The sequence below is a fragment of the Chlamydomonas reinhardtii genome, chromosome 2 (assembly GCF_000002595.2).
Source record: "Chlamydomonas reinhardtii strain CC-503 cw92 mt+ chromosome 2, whole genome shotgun sequence".
Classification (NCBI taxonomy): Eukaryota; Viridiplantae; Chlorophyta; class Chlorophyceae; order Chlamydomonadales; family Chlamydomonadaceae; genus Chlamydomonas; species Chlamydomonas reinhardtii.
Genome location: NC_057005.1, coordinates 3608046 through 3631659, shown reverse-complemented (window position 1 = coordinate 3631659; position 23614 = coordinate 3608046). Strand labels below are relative to the sequence as shown.

Below are 23614 nucleotides of genomic sequence, written 5' to 3'. Positions count from 1 at the left end.
GCGTAGCGTGGAGCGTGGCGTAGCGTGCCGAGTGCATGCTGATTGCGGACTGGTCCGGCGGGTCACCTTAAGAATGCCCCTTCAGCCCTTTGTCCATACATTAAATCTCGTATGCTCGCATACCCACAATCATAGAATGTCACAACAACGGAGCTCGGCGAGGCTTGGGGATGGTGCGCGCCAATTCGAGGTGCGAAGGCTGAGCCCTTGTTCGCGACGCAGGGCGCGAGCAAAAGACTTGCTCTTCGTATTGATATTTTAAGGGTATGCACAATGTGGTGGTGGCCTGCAGGAGGTCCCGGGAGTGTTTCGGCTGGACGTCGGCCTGCTTGTCTCAGTGCTGCGCGAGCACGAGCAGTCTCCAGCTGCTGCCGGCCATTCCGCGCTGGATGGGCCGCTGGACACCGTGCGCTCCCAGCTCGAGCACTCGAGGTGTTGGCCAAGGCAGCGGGAGGCGTGCGTCGAGGTGCGTTTGCCTTGGGTGTTGCGCGGCGCAAAGCCCATCACAGGGGCCCCAGCCAAGGCCCCAGCCAACATGAGGCTCGGGAGTCGGGGCAGACACATCCAGCCGGGAGACGGCACTGCAGGACCCGGCATACGGTACGGTGATTCATTTTCGCGCGCTGGCACCTCGTGCATTCCCCAATTTGTTACACGTTGCTGTTTCATGACTGTTGTTACTACAGTGCCTAAACCGCAGTGCCGCCTGGCCCCTGCTGCTCAACTGGTTGCGACGGAGCTCGGACCAGCTACTGGCGGCGCGTGTGCCGGCGGCGCTGGCGGCTGGGGTATGCCTGCAGGCAGCAGGCGGCGGCGGGCCGCGGCCGGCTGCTGCTCCTGTTGCTGCTGCTGCTGCTGTCTCCCCGGCGGCGCCATTTGCTACTGCCATTGCCAGTAGCAACGCATCCACGGAAGCGGGAGCTGGAGGCGCGGGCGGAGGCGCAGGCGGGAGTGGCGGCGCGGTGGCGGCGCACGCACAGCAGCCAGACCCGCGTGTCGCTGGGGCCGCAGCCGAAGCAGCTTGTTCGGGAGCCGGAGCGCCCAACGGCTTTGCTTCCATGGATGCAGCCGTGAAAGCCACCGCCACGCACATCAGGGCGCTGTTCCTGCTGTTTGAGGCCCTAGTCACGGAAGCGGCAACAGCAGGCGTTGCAGGCGGCGGCGGCGCGGCGCCGCCGCAGAGCCGCCGCCGCGAGCTGCTGTGTCGGACCGCCCGCGCGCTGCTGTCAAGTCACGGCCTGCGGGCCTGTGGCCGCCTGGCGGCGCAGGCCGCAGGGGCCGCGGCCAAGGCCGCCGGCGCTACAGCGGAAGGGCCTAGCGGCGGCAATAGCGGTGGTGGCGGCAGTAGCAGGAGTAGCAGCAGTAGCAGCTGCTACGAGGTGGGGGGGGCCGCCCAGCTGCTGGCGGCGTTGCTGGGTGTGACGTGTGACGTGGTGTCAGCCGCCGCCGGGCTATGCACCGGCATCCAGCTGCATGCCGCGAGCAGACAACAGGAGCAGCAGGAGCGGCGGGGATCCACGTCGCCGCCGTCGCCGCTGACAGAGCTGCTGCCGCGCGAGATAGCCGCCAGCGGTCTGCTTGAGCACGTGGCGGCGCTACTGCTGCATGAGGCTGTAGCAGTGGGGCGGCGGCGGCTGCAGCACCAGCGGCAGCAGGTGCCGCCGCAACAGCAGCAGCAGCAGCAGCAGCAGGGGCCGCCAGCACCACTTGAGGGGCCACCGCAACAGCAACACCAGCACCAACACCACCAACTGGGGGGCTCACGGCTGCAGGAGTCGCTGCTCCACCGAGTTCACACCTTGTCGCAGCAGCACATAGCGCTGTGGATGGGCGCCTTTGGCGTGGAGGCCAGCAGCAGCACCGGAACAGGCGGCAGCAGCATGACCATCGGGGGTGGCGGTGGCAGCCGCCGCAGCAGTAGCGCCGCGCGCCCGCACCAGCAGCAGCCGGCGCAGCCGCCGCCCCCAGTGCTCTTGGGTGCCTGCCTGCAGATGCAGGTGCTGTCACAGGTGGTGGCGACGCTGGGTGCGGCGGGCTTTGGCGGCGGCGAGCGGGGCGTGTGGGGGCTGCCGGCGGAGCTGGCGGCGGGGCTGCCGCTGCTAGTGGATGTAGCTGATCAGCCTCAGGTGGATCTGAGGCTGCTACAGCCGCACCTCTTTGTCGACAGCGTAGCCTACCTGGCCAGTGCGCCGTTCACTGTGCTGGCAATAGTCGTGTGTGCCCTTGAGGAGCTCCTCAAGCCAGCCACGCGCGGCAGTACCGGCAGCGGCACCAGCAGTAGCAGCGGGACCGTTGGCGGCGGCCGCGGCGGCGCAACGACCAGCAGCCCTCGTGGTCGCGGCGGCGGCGGCACGGGTGGCAGAGATGGCGGCAGCCGAGGCGGTGGTCTGACCCAGGCGGCCGGCAGTAGCAGCAGTGGCGGCGGCAGTAGCAGCAGCGGTGGCGGCTACTGCTTGTCCCCCATCACACCGCGGGCGGCTGCCCAGGTGATGCTTCGCTGCGCCGACCTGGCAGCGGCTTCCCTGAACCACGCTAATGCGACTGCAACGGGCACTGCTACTGCGGCGGCTGCTACTACTACTGCTGCTGCTGCTGCTACGGCGGCGGCGGCGACTGGCGCCGCTCGGGCGGGCGCGCTAGGCGCGCTGGCCGCGGCGCCCGCTGGGCCTTCGGACGCACATGTGGCGGACCCGGCGGGAGGCGGCAGTGGCAGTGGCACTTCCAGCGGCGCCCATGCCACATCCATGCCAGCATCCGAGAGTGCGGCGCCGGCGCTGCCAATGCCGATGCCGATGCCGATGCCAATGCCGATGCTGCGGCTGCAGCGCAGTGACGCCTGGGAGGTGGGGCTGTCCGCTGTAGATGCCGCTAGAGGCATGTGGTCCGCTGCCAGCGACAACATCGGCAGTAGCAGCGGCAACAGCGGCAGTAGCAGCGGCAACAGCGGCAGCAGCAGCGGTCCGCTGCTGATGGCCCGCTACTGGAGGACGGTGGCGGCGGTGCTGCGGGCCTTTGTCGCGGACCTGGGCGCAAGCGGCAGTAGCGGCGGCAGTAGCGGCAGCGGTAGTGAGGGCGAGCAGCTGCTGCGCGTGCAGCGGCATGCACAGCTGTTGGGCTGGGTTGGGAGGGCGCTGCAGCGCGGTCCCGACGTGCCTGCGCCGGGTGGGTGCGTGGCTGGGGTGGGGCAGGGCGGGAATGAGTCGACGGGAGCGTGTGAGCTGAATGAAGGCGGCGTGATCGTGAGTACGACTGTGACTGTGACAGTGAGCTGGAGTTGGAGCCACCACGTGCGTGCGTCAACCCCTGTAATAGCAATGCGGAGTGCTCAGCTCACAGGCTCTTCACCTGCCCATACATCGCTGCCTACGAGTCATGCTCACACGCACCCGTGACAAGCCTCACACCTGCGCGCACACACACACACACACACACACACACACACATTGTTTTCCTTGTGCTCTTTAACACACACACACACACGCGCAATGTTTTCCTTGTGCTCTTTAACTCACACACACACATACGCATTGCCCAACCCATCCCCTGGCGGGTTCCGGACACGAATGGCCCCGCCCCCGACGCACCATCCCACCTGCCGCCTCAGGCCCGGAGCCGCCACCGCGCCCGCCGCGGGCCCTGGCCGCCCCCCTGGCAGGCGGCATGCTGTCGGCGCTGGAGTTGGCGGTTCGCGCCGCGCCCGACACCGGCCTAGCGCTGCAGCCGCTCGCGACCTTCCTGCCCTTCAGCGTCGAGATTTTCGGCAGCGCCACCTGCTGGCCGCTGTTCCAGCAGCTGCTGGCGTTCGCGCCGCCGGCCCAGGCGGCGGCGCTCATCACCAGCATCGGCAAGCGGCTGCAGCTGGTGGTGCATGTGGCGGCGGCGCAAGGGGGGCAAGGAGGAGGGCATGGAGCAGGGCATGGAGGAGGGCGTGGAGAAGGGCGTGGAGGTGGTGGCGGTGATGGCGGTTTCAGCTGCTTGGAGGGCGATGTGCAGTGGGTGGTGGCGGCGGTGTCGCTGCTGCCCAGCCCCGCCCTGCAGCGGCAGGGCGCCGGCGCCGGCGCGGGCGCCATGCCGCCCGGCAACCTGGCGAGCACGGACCGCCGCGGCGCGGGTTGTGGGGCTGGCGGCCGTGGGCCGGGGCAGAGGTCGCCCGGCTTCATTCCGCCAACCCTGGTCTCGCTTGGCGGAAGGCTGGGCGGAGGGGTGGGTGGGGGCCCTGGCAGGGCCGGCAGCAGCGGCCGCCGCCCGGAAGCGGCGCCGCCCGACATGCTACAGCCGCACGGGCTGCGGCTGCGGCTGCTGCTGTGGCACACGCTGCACCGCTGGCTGCCGGCGCTGTCGCGCTGCCTGCGGCTGCCGCAGCTGGAGCGGCCGGAGGCGGCGCAGCTGGTTGCGGGGCCATATACACAGGTGCGGCTGTGGTAGGAGCTACCGCTGAGTAAGCCATTCCAGCTGGAGTAGGGGTGGCGTACTCACCGTGCTACGTTACTGGCCGTAATACGTTCTGACCCACATCATTGCACACGCACACGAACACACACTCACACTCGCACACATACGCACATGCACTGTCTTTGCGCTTTGTTCACCTTGTGCTCCTTAACACATATATACACACACACACACACGCACACACACACACGCGCACATGCACAAACACACACAGGTCATGTACCTGCTGTTCAACCCGCTGATAGCACTGGCGCAGTGCGACGGCACGGTCGCTGAGGCCGCCGGCGCCCGGGCCCAGGTACCGCCCGCCGCCGGAGCCGCCAGCACCCGCACCCCGCCGCCCGCCGCTACAGCCGCCGCCGGCACCGCCACTGCCGCTGCTACAGCCGCCGCTGACGCTGCCAGCTGGCGGCAGTGGCTCCTCCACGACGTGGAGGTGCTCGAGCTGTTGGAGGTGGGGCTACGGCTGCTGGCGGCGCTGCAGCCGCGCGACCCAAGCGCCGTGGGCGTCACGCTCGCCGTGCAGAACACGCTGCTGCTGCTGCCGCTGGCGGCGCCGGACGCCTTGGCGGCGACGCTGCAGCCAAGATCGCCGTCGCCGCCGGCCTGGCCTTGGTCCGCCGGAAACCTGCGTGCCATGCTGGCGAAACACACGCCCACGCTTGGGCTGATCGGCTTCCCGGCGTTCATGGTGCAGGGGCCGCTGCCCAGTGTGGAGCACGTGCGTGAACTGGCGACGTCGGGCGCCACAGGGCCGGCGGTGCGGGCCAAGGCGCTGGGCACGGGGGCCACGCGTGCCGCGCTGGCACAGATGGCGCCGCAGCCAGCCGGCGACGGCGCCTGGCGGCACCCGCTGTCGCCGCGTGAGGCGGAGGTGGAGGCGGCGGCACTGCAGGGGGGCGGCTTGGAACAGGGGCAGGGACAGCAGGGACAGCAGGGACAGCAGGGACAGCAGGGACAGCAGGGACAGCAGGGACAGCAGGGACAGCAGGGGCAGGGACAGTGGCAGCAGCAGGGCCAGCACGGACAGCAGGGCCAGCAGGGACAGCAGCAGGGGCCGCGAGGGCAGGCGCAGCAAGGGCAGTCGAGCTCGCCGCTGAGCTGCTGCGGCAACCCGCGCTGCACCAACCTGGCCGGTCCGAGTGAGTCGGATCTGCCGCTGCAGGCCTGTGGCGGCTGCAAGGCCGTGCGGTACTGCGGCCGACCCTGCCAGGCGGCGCACTGGCGCGCGGGGCACAAGGAGGCGTGCCCAGTGCTGAAGGGTGTTGGGAGCCGCTGATGCGCGGGCGTTTAGCTTTGCGTCCTTTGGGCGGCTCCGGCGCGTTTGTTTGAGGTTGCGTTGAAAGCGTGGCTGTTGGTACAGGATAAGTCGGAGGCTTTGGAAGGTGTGCGGCCCGATTGGTGAGAGAGGTTGCGCAATCCAGATGGTGAGGTGGCTGAGCTCAGGAGTTGCTCCTCGGCTTGTTGCCTAGCTACCGGTAGGTAGGGTCGGTGCCCGTCGCCTGCATGAGGAAATGCTGCGGCTTCAGTGACTGCTGCATGGTACGCACGCACGATGTGGCCGTACGGATTTGACACGGGCATAGTGGGCGGGATTGCTCAAAACCATACATGCAACCCTATGGACTGCTCGTGTGATCCAGGAGCGAGCACCGATACACAGCGCAGACCCGGATGGCGTGCAACAATTCAGGCGGGACGAGACCATTGACTTCAGTCGGTGCAGCAACCTGGTCCCATGTCACGCCGCGAACTTAAGCCGCATAGCATCCTCGAAACAACTGTCCAGGCCACGTGTCAGACACGCCCAGGCGGCACGCAATTCGAGCCTTCAGCCTCCCTTACTTTCCTCTCTTTGGCGGCATGTACGGTATGAGGTTCAACTGCTAGTCCCCGGCACGCCCCCGCAAACTCGTAGAAGGCAGCCCTAAACATCCGCGCATTAGCGGCTCCCGGAATCCTTCAGCACTGGGCACGCCTCCTTGTGCCCCGCGCGCCAGTGCGCCGTCTGGCAGGCGCGGCCGCAGTACCGCACAAGCCCACAGCGGGCACAGGCCTGCAGCGGCAGCTCCGCCTCGCTCTCTCCTCCCAGGTTCACACAGCGCGGGTTGGCGCAGCAGCGCAGAGGCTGCTGTGTGCCTGGCGCTGCCGCCACCGCTGCCGCCACCGCTGCCACTGCCGCCGCCGCCACCTGGCACTCGCCGCTACCCACCGCACCCGCCGCAACTGCTGCTCCCAGCAACGCCGCCGCTTCCTGACTCGCCTCAAGCGGACAGATCACCTCCAGCACTCCCGCCTCCGCCTCGGCCACCAACCCCATTGCCTCCGCCGCCGCCGCCACCAAGCTGGAAAAGGCGGCACGCGCCGCCGGGCCGCCCAGCGTTTCAGCGCGCAGCGCCGCCGCCGCCGCCGCGGGCTCTGCCCGCTGCCGCTTGAGCCGCTCCGCATGCGCGCACAGGTCCTCGACTAGCTTCCACAGGGGGTCATAGAGCCCACCATCCACAGAGGCGGCGAACCGGGAGAATTTCATGTGCTTCGTCAGCACGTGCCGCAGCTGGGTGGGGTGCCAGGGCGAAGACGGCGGCGGCAGCGCCTGCGCCGGCCGCAGCACCGCGCCTAGCGCGTCGGGCGCCGCCAGAAGCAGGTGCATGAAGAGGTGCGTCACCGATGTGGCGGCGCCCACGGCGCTTAGGTCGTGCGGCGGCAGCGCCGCCAGCAGCCGCAGCCCTGTTTCCAGTACGCCGACTACGTCCACGTCGTACAACAGCCACTGCCGCCAGCTGACGGCGGAAGCTGTAGCAGCAACGGCTGTAGCAGCGGCGGAGACACAGGCGGCGGTGGTGGACCTAGCCGCCGCAGGGCCGCCGTCTCCGCCGCCGCTGGTGCTACTGCCGCTTCCAGCAGGGCTGCTCCTGCCTTTGCCGGTGCTGCTCCTGCCGCTCGCCGTCGCCGCCGCCGCCCTCGATTCCGCGGCCACGAGCGCCTGAAGCGGCTGTAGCACGTGGGAGATGACCCGCTGGACCGCGCTGACACCATCATCTGTCGTGTCCTGCAACCTGAGCAGCCGCAGCCCCCGCGACATCGCCGGCAGCCAGCGGTGCACGGCGTGCGAGTGCAGCAGCCGTACGCGCAGGTGCAGCAGCGACAGCGGCTGCGGCGGCCGCGGCGGCGGGCCGCCGTCGCTGGCGCTGCTGGCAATACCGGCGGCGGCACGGCCGCTGCTGAAGACCAGCGGCCCGCCGCCCACCGGCAGCGCGGCAATCGCCACGGCACAGGTGTGCAGGAGGTGAAGCTCCATAGGGCTGGTTCTCAAGCCGGCGGCCGCGCCGTCCCGGTCCGCGCTACTGCCGCTGATGCCGCCGCTGCTGCTACTGCCGCCGTGCGCCTCCATGATGTCGTGTGCTAGCTGCATGCGCTTGCCGATGCTGGTGATGAACGCCGCCGTCCGGGCCGGCGGCGCAAACGCCAGCAGCTGCTGGAACAGCGGCCAGGACTCACCTACATATGATGTGCATTTGGCAGCCCGAGTTACAAGATTCAATACTTGTTTGGTCGGTGGAGTCACGATAAAGACATCGAGTGAATGGTCGCGACGCCACGCGTTGGACGCCACAAGTCAAGGCGAGCCCGTGCGCGTGGCATCTGCACACCGCACCATACCATACCATACCATACCATACCATACCATACCATACCATACCATACCATACCATACCGTACCGTACACCATACCATATCATACCATACCATACCATACCATACCGTACCGTACACCATACCGTACCGCACCACACCGAACACACGCACTCTAACTCTCACCAGGGGTCAGCGCGCTGTCGGTCAGTGTCCGCATGAAGGCGTTGGCCAGGTCGATGGCCACACCGGTGTGGGTGTCGGGCGCGGCGCGCACCGCCGCCTCCACCGCCGGCAGCATGCCGCCCGCCAGCGCCGCCGCCAGCGCGCGCGGCGGCCGGAGCGGCAGCGGCAGCGCCGAGCCTGCAGCAGGAGCATGGGGGCCGCCGCACACGGCAACAGCAGGCAGGAGGAGTTGTCAAGATGCACTGAGAGACTTACTTCACAGCAGTACGCACAAACATGCTGTTGGATGGGCCAGAAGGGCTTTGGATTGAGCAAGGCATGTTTTTCGGGAGAGCTGACGTGCGTGACACAACCGCATGACGTGCAGCTCTTCGTAATGCGCAGAGCTCCATCTAACGCCCCCCTTGAATACTCCCGTAACACCTATCCCACTAAAGCAAAACGCCTTCGTGCCCGCGGCCCACCTGCCTGCCAGCCTGCCTGCCAGCCTGCCCAGCAGCTGCCCCCACACATCCACTCGCACACCCACTCACTCACCCGGCATGGTACCGGCCATGTCCAGCACGCCTCGCGCCCAGGTGTCAGCACGCAACAGGCCGCCGCGGCCGGCGCCCGTGCCGCCACCGTCAGCCGGCACTGCCGTGGTGCACCGACGCAGCAACGCCCCGGCCGCCCGCCACCACCGACGGGGCAGCGGAGGCATCAGATCGCTGCAGTCACCACTGCCGCTGCTACTGCAGGTCGGCGGCGGCTCCTGCAGCAGCAGTAGCCACTTTGCAGTGTTCAGCGCATCCGTGCCCAGCTCCCACGCGTCACCCCGCCCAAACCGCAACCGCAGCGGGCTGGCGCCAGTCGGTTGGCCGATGCTAGTGCCACCACTGCTGCCGCTACTGCCGCTACTGCTGCCTCCACTGCCGCTGCTGCTACTGCCGCCGCCACTTGCGGCGGCTGGGCCGGACCCCATCAACAGGGAGGCCGCCGCCAGCTGCGCCACGCCGAGCATTACCTCAGCGGCGGCATGCGGGCTGACAGGGAAGCACCAGCTGCTGCTACAGCCAGCCATCGCCTGAGTGCTGCTGCCGGCACCACTCCCGGCAGCGATCGCAATATCATCATCATCATCATCATCCTCATCCTCCTCAGCAGCAGTTGCCCTAGAAGCCAATATGGCCGCAGCAGCAGCCGTAGTCGGCGCCCGTCGGCACTGATCATCCAGATCGTGGCGCAACGCCTTGAATGGCTGTGGGTCCAGGTGATGCGGCTGCGGCAGCTCACCCTCCGCACTGCTAGCTCCGCCGTTGCTGTTGCCGCTGAAACGGCCTGTGGCGCCATTGGGCTGAAACAGGGAAAGTAGCTCCGCCGCGTACTGCTGCAACTCTGGTGACATTGAAGCTGAGGCTGGTCGCATCAGAATTGGCAGCCCCGCCGCCAGCTCCGCCGGCAGCCCCCACACGCCCCGCTCGCCGCCGCCAAAGCCCGCCGCCGCCAGCGTCGCCACCACCTGCGACAGCACCTGCATCTGCAGACAGGTGCCCCAGGGCATAGGCGGCAGTAGCACTTGGTGCGGCTGTGGGCCCGCAGCAGTCCAGCTGCTACTGCCGCTACTGCTGCTGCCCCCGCCCGCGCCGCCGACAAATATGTCAATCACGCCACGACTGCTGGCGCCGCCGCCTTTTATGTTCGCGTAGATAAACGTTGTATCTCTCACTTGCCATGCGCACGTGCCTAGCGCGGAGCTGAGGCACTCCACGAAGCGAGAGCCGAAGCTGCTGCAGCTGCCGTCATTCGGCTGAGTTGCGGCACCAGGAGCGGAGGTTGGCGGCGGAAACGGTGCCGGCTCCTGCCGAGTCGTTGACACGTCAGCCAATCCGCTGGTGGTGGCAGTAGCAGCGACCGCGGCTGTCGCCGCAGTGCTACTGCCGCCGCCAACTCCACTGCTTCTGCCACTGCTACTGCCAGCCGCCATCCGCTGCTGCTGCTGCTGCTGCTGCTGCTGCCGCAGCAGTCGCGCGCGCCCCTCCGCCGCCGCGCCGTGCAGCACCAGCCGCGCCACCTGGTCGAAGCAGCCGGTGGCGCCCGCCTCCGCCAGCAGCACGTCTGTGAGGGCGAAGGGGTGCCCCTTGCCGCTGGTGGTGGTACTGCTACTGCCGCCGCTGGTGCTGCTACTGCCACATCCAGTACCACCACCGCCGCCGCCGCCGCCGCCGCGGCCGCCACGACCTCCGCGGCCGCTCCGGCCACCACTTCCCTCCGGCACCGCCGCCGCCGCCGGCCTACCAGTCGCCTTTCCAGCAACACCTGCAGCCGCACGAGCAGCCGCAACACCAGCAGCGTAACTGTCTTCAGGCGGCAGGTGGTAGGGCCACATTGGCATGAGCTCCTTGAGCATCCTGGCTGCGTTGCCCATGCAGAGCGGCACCAGGGTCAGAGCCTCCGCCAGCGGGTGTGCGGGCGAGCCCAGGTAGCCGCCAGCATCACCAGCAGCACCAGCATCACCAGCATCGCCATTCTTGTTGCTGGCGTTAAAGGCTGAGCAGAAGGTGGAGGAGGTGGCGGCGGCGGCGTCCGCTGGGGCTGTGCCAGCATCCGAGGTTGCGGTGCCGACGGCGGTGGCTGCTGCCGGCGGTGCAGCAGCAGCACCAGCAGCAGCAGCAGCAGCACTACACACCGCCGCCGCCACCACGTCGGCGGCCTGCGCTGCGAGCCTGGCGCTCGCAGCCAGCAGCCTGCTTCGACCGCCAGTAGTGCTACTGCTGCTGCAATTGCTATTGCTATTGCTACTGCTACTGCCGCCGCCTTGCAGCAGCGCCTGCAGAGCGCCCGCCGTGATGTGTGCGGTGCGCGGCAGCTGGCGGCGGCCGTGCGGCGCGAACAGCATCTGCAGCATCAGGTCCTCGGAGCCGGTCTGGGCGGCGGCGCCCGGCACCTCAGCCAGCAGGCTGAGGCACTCGAACATCAGCTGCATGGCACGCAGGTGGGTCTGCAGGTGCGCGGCATCGGCGCTGCTGCTGGCGGCGGCAGTGGCGGTGTTGGTGCTGGCGGTGGCAGCGGCGGGCCCGCCGCCGTCAAGGACTTTGCCTGCCGGGCCCACCAGGCCTGCTGGCGACGCCGTTGACGGCGCCACTGCCGCTGTGGCTGCTGCGGCAGGTGCGGTGGGTGCGGATTGCGTTGTCGGAGTAGTTGCTGTGTTGGGTGCGGTGGGAGCTGCGACTGCTGCTGCTGCCGGCTGCGGCGCAATCGCAGCGGTGCCGGGTGTGGGGTCCCCCGGCGGGTCGCTCTGCTCCGCCGGCCCGGCCGGCGCCGGGGCTGCGGCGGTGGCGGCGGCGGCTGTGGTGCGGCCGTCCGCCGCAAACCGCCCCTGCTGCTGGTTGGGGCTGCTAGTGCGGATGGGGTCGAGGCTGCTGCTGCTGCCTGACGGGTCGGCGTTCGCCAGTGCCGGATCGGTCTCCGCGAGCACCGCCGGTGGGTTGTGCTCCGCCGCCGCCGCCGCCGCCGCAGGCGAGCTGCTTCCGCAGCTTCTGCTGCTGCTGCTGCTGCTGCTGCTGCTGCTTGCCGCGGGCAGTGCCCACAGGTTCTCCGCCACGCGCGCGGGCGTCCGTGTTGCATACAGCCACTCAAAGCTGCTCACGACCCACTCGTTGAGAAGCGGCCAGGCATCGGCGCACAGAATGTACTCGAGGCTCCGCGTATAGGTCTCCCGCCGTTTCTGCTCGCGCTCCCTCAGGCTCGATAGGCCGCCTAAAACACGACCCAGCGGCTCGTGTAAGGAGCTACATGAGCCAGGGCCAAACGGCTCGTGCGCGAGCTGCTGTGCGAGGTGCTGCACGTCAAGCCGAAGCGCCTGCGGGACAAGTTCCTGCATTCAAGATCCAAGAACGTCCTGATCATTAGTTGCCGCATGGTGTTGCAAGGGCATACATAAGCACGCGCCTGAAGGCCGGCGGAATTGCAGCAAGCCAGACGCACCTCACGCGAGGCCTCAGCCGCAGGCGCCCTTGCTCCCGTCCTCGTGGATCTGCGCGTCATGTATTCTTACAACTTGTTAAGCGATCAGAAATGTCATTGATTGTATGTGCATCAAGGCTCTTTGCAGGGCGTGGCAACAGCAGCAAAGACAAAGAGGAGACGCATCCGCCGGTCCCGGGATCGGCCCAGCAGGGATCGAGAGGCCCGCCAGCAGCACATCATTTTCAGTATGTCATTTATTCACAGCAGCACCGCCGCCTCCCCCGCCGCCCCGCCGCTGTGGGCAAATGCGCCCCCTGATGCAGATAGACCCGCCGCATACATTGCAGCTCGACACCGCTGAAACTGCTCCAACTGTAAACCATACCGCTCCAACTGCATACCCACTACTGCAGCCAATGGCCCCTCGGCCACACGTCCACACAACGGGCAACCCAACGTGCGCACACCAACCACCAACCAGCCAACCAGCCCGTCCTGCAGCCATGGGCTACTGACACGTGTGGGCCATCCATCTCGTCACACCACACGCCACAATGAACCCCACACGCCCCCTGCTGGCCACGCTCCCGCACACACGCCCCGGCCGCCAGCGCCATCGCCAGCACGCGTCCACAGCCAACCCCGCGCGGCGCCCACACGACCCCCGCTGCACCCACCCAAAGCCCCAACCACGCCCTCTCGCCTGCACCTGCACTCCTCTCGCTCTCACAAAAAATGCACACGCGCCCGCCACGCACGTCCCACCGTGACGTCCCACCCTGCCGCCCTCCAGCCCTCACGCCCTCGAACTCATACGCCCCCCCACTCCCACGCCCTCCCACGCCCCCCCACTCCCACTCCCACTCCCACGCCCTTTCGCTCCCTCTCCCTCTCACTCCCACGCCCTCCCAGGCCCTCCCAGGCCGTACACCCTCACAGGCGCCCTCACGCCGCCACCACAGCGCCGCCGGTGGCAGCCGCCGCCGCCAGCGCGCGCACCGCCCAGGCCGCCGCCGCCACCGCCAGCGCCGCCGCCAGCGCGCACAGGCGAGTGGTGGTGGCGTGGGCCCGCTCCAGGATCTGTGGAGCCGGTGGGGACGCAAGGGATGGGTGCAAGCTAGCAGGGAAAGCAAACGGTGTGTAGAGATGATTCGAATGCGTGTCATCACGATGTGCAAGGGTTCGTTGCGGGCCGTTGCAGCAGGCGCAGTGACGGATGCCGTGCAGAAAATACAGCTGGACACCCAGGCGGGTGGGCTGTGGCGGGTCCCTCCACTCCCCTGCCCCCTGCCACCCCCACACACCTGCTGGTAGCTGAGTCCGGGCTGCTGCACCAGCAGGAAGGAGTGCTGGCTGAAGGCCCATGGCGCCAAGCGGTGCGCCGCGGTGCGGAGCAGGAAGTTGGCGGTCCACAGCGCCTTGGCCAGCGGGTCCTGGTTGTACTGCGGGCAGCAGGTAGGGGAGCAGGGGCGGGGTGTAAGTAACAGCCCAAACCGAGTCTAACCAACTAGGGGGATGGGGAGGGAGGGGAGGGAGGGGCAAGAGGTGGAGGCAGAGTGGTAGGCCGGGAGCAGTGGCAGGTGCACAGCAGGTCTGGCAGGTGAGGGCGGAGGGGAGGACAGGGGAGAGGGGAGGACAGAGGGGGGGGGTGGGCGGCAGGTGGGAGGTGTCGGGGGCAGCCACAGGGCAAGTGGCAAGGCGAGGGCGTGGTGCGTGTGGAGGGGGCTGAGAGTGGGTGTGCAGAGGGCCTGGAGAGGGCGTGAGCGAGCGCTGCTGGCACAGGCAGCAGGCCCCCTGCGCTCCGCTAGCTCAGCTTTTGCATCGGGTTCGGTTCAGATTGGACTGGTGTTTGCAAGCCCCCACCTACAACCTCCACCCCTCCTCCCGCGCCCCAACCCACCTGGTAGGGGTAGCTGAATGTCATGAGCTGTGCCAGCGCCGCCGCCTCGGGCGCCTGTCGCGACTCGTACAGTGGCAGTGCGGCTGCCAGGTCACCGCCCGCCTCGTCCAGCGACTGGAGCGGACCAGGGGGAGGGGGAGGCAGAGGGAGGGAGGGAGAGGGGGAGGGTGGGGGGTTGCAAGGATTGGTATAGAGAAGTGGAGCGAAGTAGACAGCAGGCGTGGTGGTGTGCGTACCGATGAGGGGGAGGGAATGTGTGTGTGCATGTGTGTGTGAATGTCAGTGAGCGGGGCCAAGGAGAGCGAGTGAGGGCACGGAGGAAGAGACAGGCCGGGGGTCGGGAGTGAAGGTCCAAGGCAGCAGGGAAATCGCCTCTGGACAAGCGTGTGGGACAGAACGTGCGGAAAGCAATTCGGCAGGGGCGCCCACGCCGCGAGATCCCTGTTGAGGGTCTGAAAAACAGAGCAGAACCCCTTTTCACCAAACCCCTTACCCCCTTTCACCTACCCACTCTCACCCCCCCACACCCACTCTCATCCCCTCACTCCCCTCCCCCCTCACTCACCCGCGCCAGCACCAGCACATCCGCCAGCGAACTGTTCACGCCCTGCCCCAGGTCGGGCGGGAAGCAGTGGATCGCATCGCCCACTAGAGCCACACCGCACGTCGCGGCAGCTGCTGCCGCCGCCGCCGGCCCCGCGCTACTGCCAGCACCGCTGCTACTGCCAGCACCACTGCTACTGCTACTGCTACTGCTGCTGCTGCTGCTGCTGCTGCCGTGGCCGTGGCCCTCCGAAGCGGCCGCGGCGCTTGGCTGTTGCTGGTGCTGCGGCGGCGGCGGCAGGACGGCTGTGAAGCGGCGCAGGTACTGGGGCGGGGGGAACACGCCGCCGCGTGCGCCCGCCGCCGCCTCCAGCTGAGCCTCGGTCAGCAGTGAGCCGATGTCCAGCTGGGGGAACGACTCCTGCGAGAGGCGGGGGGCGGGGGGATACATTCATGATTGGTTAAGGGGGTTAGTTGGGGGGGGTTGTAATGATCAGCCCAAACTGAACCACACCAAGCTGAGCCAGCGGAGCACAGGCGGAGGCGGTAGCTGCAAGCAATAATACTGATGAGACAGGCGTAAACCAGGGATAGGGATTCCCCTGGCGTGAACCGAACCTGGTGCGGGCCGCCAGCTGTCCGTCAGGCCCCTGCCGCATCGCTGCAGCCCTGCATGACACAGCGCCCGCTACGGCCTTGCGAGCCCGGGCCGGCCGCCCTCACTCCGTCGTTTCGGCTCCCCCCTTGGGCCCACCGGCGCGGGAAGACCAGCCCCGCTTTCCCCACATTACAACCTCCGTCCGCCCGCCCACCTACCCACTCCCACCCTGACCCGCACACGCCCGACACACACACACACACACACACACACACACACACACACACACACACACACACACACACACACACACACACACACACACACACACACACGCACACACACACACACACACACACACACACACACACACACACACACACACACACACACACACACACACACTACCACACACCTGCAGGAAGTCTCGGAGCTGGGGCCCGGTGCAGCAGCTCCAGAAGTCGTGAGTGGCGGGGGAGATGACGTTGGCTGGAGGGGTGGGGTGAGGTGGGGTAGGAGGTGGGAGGTGGCGGCGGCGGCAGAGTAGTACAGTAAGCGGAGATGCGTGGGCGGCGGTAGACCACCCGTTGTATGCACGCACGCACGCACGCACGCACACACGCGTGCGGTGTGAACGAGGAGGAGGGGATAACCGCACCATACACCCCCCGAGCCCATGGAGCACAGCACTCCCTCACTGCAAGCCCCCATGTTGCCGCGGCGGCCCCGCATCACCGCCCTGCACGACCCACCTGCACGGCCCCCTTCTGCCCCACCCCCACCCCGCCACGCCCCACCACGCCACACCCAGCCCGGCCCCACCCCACCACGCCCCACCACGCCACACCACACCCCGCCAGGCCACACCCCGCCCAGCCCCACCCCACCACGCCCCACCCCGCCACGCCCGCCTCGGCCTCCTCTGCAATGGGACCTCCTCCCTCCGTCTCCTCGGACCACTGGCTTGTTCCGATTCACGCCCTATGCCTCACGCCCTTGCCTCACGCCTCCTGCTTCCAGCCTCCTGCCTCCTGCCCCCCTGCCCGCCTGCCCCCCCCCCCCCCCGCCCACCTGTGCGTGGGGCGTGAGGGTCCCTCAGCGGCAACAGACCCAGCGCCATGGACCGGTGCCGCGGCGCCTTGATGCCCAAAACCTGTGCGGCCAGCCACAAAAACCGCAAAAGAAGCGTTCGACAAAACCATACGACTATAATAAGTGGTCGGCGACCTTGCGGTTAGTCAGCTCTTTCAGCAAGGCCTGCTGCCTGAAGCCCCAGCCCCCCTGTGCCTCCACCAAACGCCGTCGATCACTCAGATCGCTCTCACCTTGCCGAACTTGCTATTGTCCAGGAAGCCCGCCGCGTTCTGGTGCGCAGTAGCTAACCCGGAGGCGTGGTGGGGCGCCGAGTGGTGCCCCTGCCCCTGCCCCTGCCCCTGCCCGTGCCCCGACTCCGAAGTGGAAGCGGTTCCCGCGTCAAGCGCCGGGCCGACAGCGCTACTGCCAGGGGCGCCGCTGCTACTGCCGCCGTTGTGGCCGTGGCCGTGGCTGTGGCTGCTGCCGGGCGAGGCTGTAGCAGCGGCCGAGGCGGACCCCGAGGCCGAGGCGGGAGACGCGGCCGCGCCGGGGGCCGGCGGCTTGCGGAAGGGCGCATTGGGCGGCAGCTGCAGCACCTGTGCGGATTCGGATTCGGTCATTTGGTATTTGCGACGGGAGCAGAGCAAGTCAGTGGGCGAGGTCAGTGGGCGTGGTCAGTGGGGTATAGATGGGACAGCGGGCATGTGGCATTCCCAGTTCCCGGGTTCGTCCACGGCTTCCCTAGCTTGCCGGTTAACAGGGTTTCGTGAGGACGACCCCATCGCCCCACCCGCCCCACGGCCTCCCACCCTCGCCCCCACCTTAAACCGCAGTCCGGCTGATGGTGAGTCCAGCACCACAGGCTGGAAGGCGGAGCGAGGAGGCCGCAGCGGCGTAGAGGAGGTGGTGGTGGTGGAGGAGGAGGAGGGAGCTGAGGAGGGAGCTGAGGCGGTGGTGCCTGCGGGGGAGTCTCCACGTGCCGCCCAGTCCTCAAGCGCTTTGCGCACCTGCAGGAGCGGAGGAGAGAGCGCGAGGGGTGAGAGTGGTGAGAGGAGTGTAAGAGGGTTGCTTTCGCCCATCCCATGAGAAAGCAGAACGAGCGAGAGGGGGGGGGGGCGGCGGCATAGCGTGGCAGCGCGCCAGTGCGGTGAAAGAGAGGGGGGTTGTAAATACCAGCCCAAACTAAACCAAAACCAATGAAAACGAGGGGAGTGCAGGCAGAGGCGTTAGTTGCAAGCAATAATACGGAGGAAAGGGTGGATGATGGATGGCTTGGGTCGCACCGACGTACCATGGACGTACCCTGGCCGTGCCCTTGTCTCACGGCTCTTGCCACACTACGCACCCCCCCCCCCCTGCCCTCAGTAGCTCGCATATGCGGCTGCAGCTTCTCCTTCCGGGATCGGTTCAGAGTGAACCCCCTGCCCTGGCGGCACACCGCTACCGCGTCAGGGACACCTGCCGCCCCTCCGCCCCGCCTGGCCAGTCCCTGTAACCAAAACGTCCCCGCACCCCTCGGCTCCTGAGTCTCTCACCACAACCACCCACCGTCCTCACGCCTGCGCCAGCATGCCCTCCGTGTGTGTGTGAAACTGGTTTCCGCCACCCCGCCCCGCCCCGCCCGCCCCCGCCACCCTGCGCCGACACCATGCCCTCGGTCCCACGCCGCCGCGCACCCCCCTTGTTCTGTGCCTTGATGTAGTTGGGTATGGAGTGAAACACACACACACACACACACACACAAACACACACACACACAAACACACACACACACACACACACGCCACGCCCCCCCCCCCCACCTCGCTGTTGACGCCGTCCGCGCCCACCAGCAGCCGCGGCGCAAACGCCATGGCCCGTCCGCTCGCATAGTCCGTGGCCTGGACCAAGATACGGTGCTGCTGGGGCTGCTGCTGGTGGTGGTGGTGGTGCTGATGGCCGTTGCTACTGCTGCTGCTACTGCCGCTGCTGCTACTGCTGCCGCCGCCGCCGCTTCCCGCGGCCACCGCTACAGCCGCGGCCGCTGGTGCGGCTACAGCCGCTGCTACAGCCGGCTGCGGCTGCGGCAGTGCGATGCAGGTCACCTCTGTGGAGTGCAGTAGCCGTACGCGGCCGCTGGCCTCGTGCTTGGCCAGCCCGGAGTGCAGGGCGCGCAGGAAGGCACGACGCGGCAGCCACACGTTACTGCTCATCTCGTCCTGTGGTGTGGAGGTGACAGGCGGGGGCAGGGGTGTGCGGTGCGAGCAGGTGTGGGCCCGAGCAGGTGGGAGCGCGAGCAGGTTGGGTGCCGCGCAACCAGTGGCCCGGACCCGGCCCCGAGAGTGCCCCTGACCCCTGTGGCCCACCCACCCCCCGCACACACACGGACCTTGAGCGGTAGTAGCCGAGTCCTGGAGCTGCCGTCCGGCAGGACCTGTGTGTGTGTGTGTGTGTGTGTGTGTGTGTGTGTGTGTGTGTGTGTGTGCGTGTTAAAGAGCACAAGGAAAACATTACGCGTAGGACAGTGTATGCGATGCAGAATTGTGTGTGTGTGTGTGTGCGTGCGTGTGTGTGTGTGTGTGTGTGTGTGTGCGTGCGTGCGTGCGTGCGTGTGTGTGTGTGTGTGTGTGTGTGTGTGCGTGCGTGCGCGCGTGTAGTTGTCTGTTGAGCACACGAGTTTTGGGCGCAGGAAAGCGCACAAGGTGAGGTTCGTGTTGAACTTTCGCAAGCAAGGCGCTCACCCCTGATAATGGATTTGTTCCCTGCGTCATAGGTACATGAGTGCTGATGGGTATACTTCAACAGTTCGACACCGCGCGCTCAAACACAACGCGTGCACACAAACATATATACACACACACACACACACACGCCCCCTACCCATCATCGCTCCCCACGCACACCTGCAGGAACTCGATGGCCTTGGGCGCCACGCCCGCCTCATACACCGCCTCCGTCACGCCCGCCTCGTCAGTCAGCGTGCGGCCGCGGTGGTCAATCATGTAGCTGCGCGAGGGGTGGGTGGTGAACGTGGTGGGTGGATGGGTGGGTGGGGAGTATACGGCACTCACGATTGATTGGAGAAATGAGATGAAGTGAAGGGGATTGAAATTATGACTGGTTGGAGAAGTGTAGACGGTAAGCAATCTTGGAGCAGCAGCAGACGCCACCGATAACCACCGGGGGAAGGGGGATTACATTCATGATAAATTAGGAAGAAGCGAAGTTGTAGCCATGCACAATGGTATTAGGGGCATTTTGGCGGGATAGGGTGGGGGGCGATACACACGGCAAGGGGGGGGCAGGTGGGGGGGCGAGCAGAGGCGCATGGGGTGATGGACGCACAACGGTTGCTCCGTGTGTGTTTCGTGCTCGGCTCGTCCTTACTGCTAGGCACGTGCGGCAACGTGCGGGCGTGTGCCACCGCCGCCACATCCCCTTACTAAGGCCGCCCGGCGTCCGTGTGCATGCCCGCGCGCGTGCCCTGGCCCCTTGCGGCGGAATATATTCCAGTAACTCCCCCCCTCCCCCGCCCCCGCCCTGCCCCCATCTCAGCTTCTCACAGCAACAAGCACACCACCAACGCCGCCAGCATCAACACAAACACCAACACCAGCACTAACACAGCACTGTGTGCCGTTCACTCACACGTACGATTTGTCGGCCTCCTCCGTCTCTGCGGTGTCGAGAGGGTGGTGGTGGCGGGCAGGCGGCAGCGGCGGCAGAGGCGGCAGAGGTGGCAGAGGTGGCAGAGGTGGCACAGGTGGCAGAGGCGGCAGAGGTGGCAGAGGCGGTGCGGTGCGGTGATGTGCGCGGTGCGGTGAGGTGCGGTGACAAGTTGAGGTTTGAGCAGGGCAGGGCCTGCTGGCTCACACGTGGCGTGCCGGGCTGCAGGTAAGCGGCTCTCTTCCCCCACCCCCACCCCTCCGCTTTCCCAGTGCACCCATGCAGCGCCAACCAGCCAACACGCGCAGCCGCCGACACGCTTGCGCTTCGCACCCGTCCTCCGCACGCGCCGCCCGTCCCATCCCCTGCCCTCGACCTCCCCTGGACGCCTCCCCTTTTACCCAGCCCCAACCCAGCACCCAGCCCTCCCCTTCCCCCAGCCTTCAAAACACCCCTAACGCTCCTGGTCGTACAGCCCTCCCTTTCAGACTTCCCTCCCCTTCCCCCAGCCCTTATGCAGCCGCCCCTGGGGCTGGGTTCAGTAAGTTCAGTCGGATTGCTGCTACAGCCCCACCCCACCTGCATCCCCCTCTACTGCATTGGGTTCGGTTCCGTTTGGGCTGGTACCTACAACCCCCCCCCCTTTACACAGCACGCCTCACCTAGCGAGGGCCTGCGCTCCAGCAGCACAATGCGCTTCCATGGCTCCCGCTTCGCTAGCATGAGCGCGGTGCCCAGGCCCGCCGGCCCCGCGCCCACAATCAGCACGTCCACAGGCTCCACTGGCGGCCCGTTGCCGGTGCTGCTGCTGCTTGCCGAGCTACTGGTGGTGAGTCCGGAGTCCAGCGAGGAAGAGCCGGACGTGATGATGGAGCAGCCGCGTGGATGGGGCGCCGCGAGAGGCCGCGAGCCAGCGGCCGTTGGAAGCGGCCCACTGGGAAGGTGTGCCGAGCAGCGAGGGCCATGAGAGGAGTCTATAGGTCCGGTTCGACCGAGCCCCGGAAGACGCTTGGGGTGTTGCAACGCGCGATGGTATCGATGGCGCCTCTGCGAGCGGCCGTCTAGCGATCCAATGGTGGAAAGAGGTTTCTGTGATAATAACGCGTTCATTGTGGTCAATCAAGCAGCGGCGCAGCCCCTGGCTGGAAACTCTCAGGACCCCGCCTCTGCACGAACCCGAAACAGTTTGCTTTTGACAAAGATATGTTATAATGGCGGATACAGGCAAGAGTACGTCGTTTCCGTGTTGGCAGTGTTGGCGTTGTGGCGTTTAATCCTGGTTTAATCTGCCTGGCTTGCTGGTCGCAAAAGGTCAGCGACAATCTGGCACGAGTACTGAAACTAGTTATGCATTGGCCTATTCCGGTGATGTTGGCAAGTGGCCTGCATGTGCCCACGGAAGAGCTCACGGTCACAGGCTAGCCAGGGCTGGCACGCCCACCCTCGCCCACACTAGGGTGGCACCGTGGCAGTTGTGACCAAACGGCTGCTGCACTCAATTGCGTGCTCATTGTAAAGCATAATGCGACGATACAGGCTGCCACAACACTTCCTCGCTTCTTTTACCAGGGGCGACGTCAATGAGCCTCCCAAGTTCCGTGTGGCCAAATCCCTTTCCCGGCCTGCAATACCGGTAGCTGTTGCTGTCCCGGACTGCATCTGCGCTGTATGACGAGCGTGCCCTGTGCCCTGCGGTCGCACCACGCGTCGGTCGCCAGCTCCCCATTCCCAACCAACCCAAGTCTGACCCCCTCCCCTGCCCTTCACGCTGTGATCCAAGCGGAAACTCCTCCGGTAATTACATGTCGCACCACAGCACGGCAATTGCAAGCGTCATGGCTGCGGCCTTGACGCTGACAATGCCAGCGTCTGATATCCCGTCAACTCTGTGTCGTGTCTGTAGATGTACCGCAATCACCGGCTCCGCCATCAGCTACACCACCCGCCTTTACAGTACAGTATGAATGCTGTCCCACGTCGGCGTCATGTGACGTAAGCGTCTTCCGTGTCACTCTCTCCTGGCACGCGTTGTCATAATACGGTACATTGCAGCCTTACTGCGGTAAGCACTTTGCAAGTACAGTCATAGAATTTATCAAATCGCAAATCCAAACTGCAATCATTAGGATGCGGCAAGCGCGTGCGGACGTCCACGCAGCTCGCCTTTTAGGAGTGTGACAGCACGTGCACCGCAAACCACAAACGCCTGACACGCACATCCACTTCAGCCAAGAATAAACCAACTTACCACATCTTTATTTACTTGTGAGGTTGCGGTCCTATTTACAGCGATTATTTGCACTTTATCTTAACCGGCACGCGAGCAACGCTGCGTTATTGAGTGATTGAGGTGTGTTACCCAAAACATGCTGCAACAGGATCCCTGCTCTTGCAGTGCTGTTTTCATTGTAACGTTGCCAAGCCGATACACCCAGACGTGTTTGTGCATGTGATTGCGTGGTGTATACGGCACGCTCCCGCCATCTTTGTTACTTAGCAACCCTCCGCTTTACCATGCAACACCCTAGCCATAGCTAGTACACACCGCAATCGATCATGAGTCAGAACTCAACATAGGCTCCCCAGGGCAGCGCAATACGTGCCTCCTCAGCTTGGTGCGTAACCGCAGACAAACGATGCCTTGAATGCTGCGCCGTGCCGCAGGCCCTAGCGCTCTCGTGTTCGGTGGTGAAAAGCACCCTGTGACGCGGGCAGAGCACGAGTCGGGGGGGGGGGGGGCGGGCACCAGCAAATTAGTCAGAAAGTCAAGGGCGCATGCTGACTGCATCCACGATTCACACGTTTGATAGCTCTCGTGCAAGACAAGAGCGTCCAAGAACGCCTGAGACACAGCCGAAGTGACGGGCCTGCGCCGTGACTCCCCACGTAAAGCCGCGCTGGCCTGCGCCGCTATGACGCGACGCTCCCGAAAAGCTGCCCTCCCCAGCCCAAGCCCGCCGCGCCCAGGCCTCACCTGTGTTTCTTAGATTGTGTTCAGGCAGGCGTGGCAGTTGCTCTATGGCCCCGACGCCAGCGCCGACACAAAGTTCCGCTCAAATGACTGGGGGTTCCGGTAGCTGACTATAAGCTTCTCCTGATACTGATCCCGGCGCGCTGTTTGCGCGTGAGCCGCAAGGAACCGTCCGTCGCGGGCGTCCTGGGCGGCTGTCGCCAACGTGGACGCCAGAATGGCGCCGCTGCCCAGCATCGCGAGTGTGCCCAGAGCCTGGAAAGTCATTGTTGTTGCTGTTTGGCTTGAAGTTTGTGGTATTGAGCAGCTAGGTAGTGTGGAGTGTTCAATGAACTGGTGCGGGCAGGCGTGCGTCGCGCCCATTTTATAGGGGCGCTCCGGATCTGTTCCGGAGACCGGCCCAATCCCGAAACGATTGAGTGCGGCGCGCGCGAAAAGAGCAAGTGGCGCAGTGGCGAACCCCAGTGCTGGCGTTGAAGACACACAGGGCTGACGAGGAAAATTTGGAGGCACAGCGAGTGCAGTCAAAGGCGCCCAAAGGTTTCGAAAAGATTATGAGCGCTTACGCTTGTCGGCGGGCTGCACGCAAAGTGCTGGACGACGATTACTTTTCTTTTTGCCATGCACAGCTATTTCCACGCACAACTGCCAACACCCTCGCACA

The 23614-nt window shown here is 66.1% G+C and overlaps 4 protein-coding genes across 4 annotated transcripts; 1 reads left to right on the top strand and 3 right to left on the bottom strand.

Moving 5' to 3' along the window:
• The first annotated feature begins 134 nt into the window (after positions 1-134).
• On the top strand, positions 135-6120 carry CHLRE_02g095143v5 (uncharacterized protein). Its single transcript, XM_043059606.1, has 5 exons — positions 135-173; positions 293-466; positions 687-3162; positions 3605-4410; positions 4667-6120. The coding sequence occupies exons 1-5, from the start codon at positions 171-173 to the stop codon at positions 5729-5731; spliced, it is 4524 nt and encodes a 1507-aa protein (XP_042927237.1). The 5' UTR covers positions 135-170; the 3' UTR covers positions 5732-6120.
• Positions 6121-6152: 32 nt separating this feature from the next.
• Positions 6153-12184, bottom strand: CHLRE_02g095142v5 (uncharacterized protein). The gene is made up of 3 exons (XM_043059605.1): positions 8809-12184; positions 8272-8448; positions 6153-7950 (listed from the first exon to the last, which is right to left on the bottom strand). The coding sequence occupies exons 1-3, from the start codon at positions 12131-12133 to the stop codon at positions 6395-6397; spliced, it is 5058 nt and encodes a 1685-aa protein (XP_042927236.1). The 5' UTR covers positions 12134-12184; the 3' UTR covers positions 6153-6394.
• A 107-nt stretch (positions 12185-12291) lies between these two features.
• Positions 12292-21324, bottom strand: CHLRE_02g095141v5 (uncharacterized protein). The gene is made up of 13 exons (XM_043059604.1): positions 20642-21324; positions 19962-19989; positions 19217-19319; positions 18703-18747; positions 18137-18532; positions 17156-17341; positions 16586-16930; positions 16332-16413; positions 15676-15749; positions 14685-15083; positions 14120-14233; positions 13524-13661; positions 12292-13299 (listed from the first exon to the last, which is right to left on the bottom strand). Exons 1-13 carry the CDS (start codon positions 21087-21089, stop codon positions 13165-13167), a joined length of 2493 nt encoding a protein of 830 aa, XP_042927235.1. The 5' UTR covers positions 21090-21324; the 3' UTR covers positions 12292-13164.
• Positions 21325-21765: 441 nt separating this feature from the next.
• Positions 21766-23554, bottom strand: CHLRE_02g095140v5 (uncharacterized protein). Its single transcript, XM_043059603.1, has 2 exons — positions 22954-23554; positions 21766-22679 (listed from the first exon to the last, which is right to left on the bottom strand). Exon 1 carries the CDS (start codon positions 23215-23217, stop codon positions 22996-22998), a length of 222 nt encoding a protein of 73 aa, XP_042927234.1. The 5' UTR covers positions 23218-23554; the 3' UTR covers positions 21766-22679; positions 22954-22995.
• Between the last annotated feature and the right edge of the window lie 60 nt (positions 23555-23614).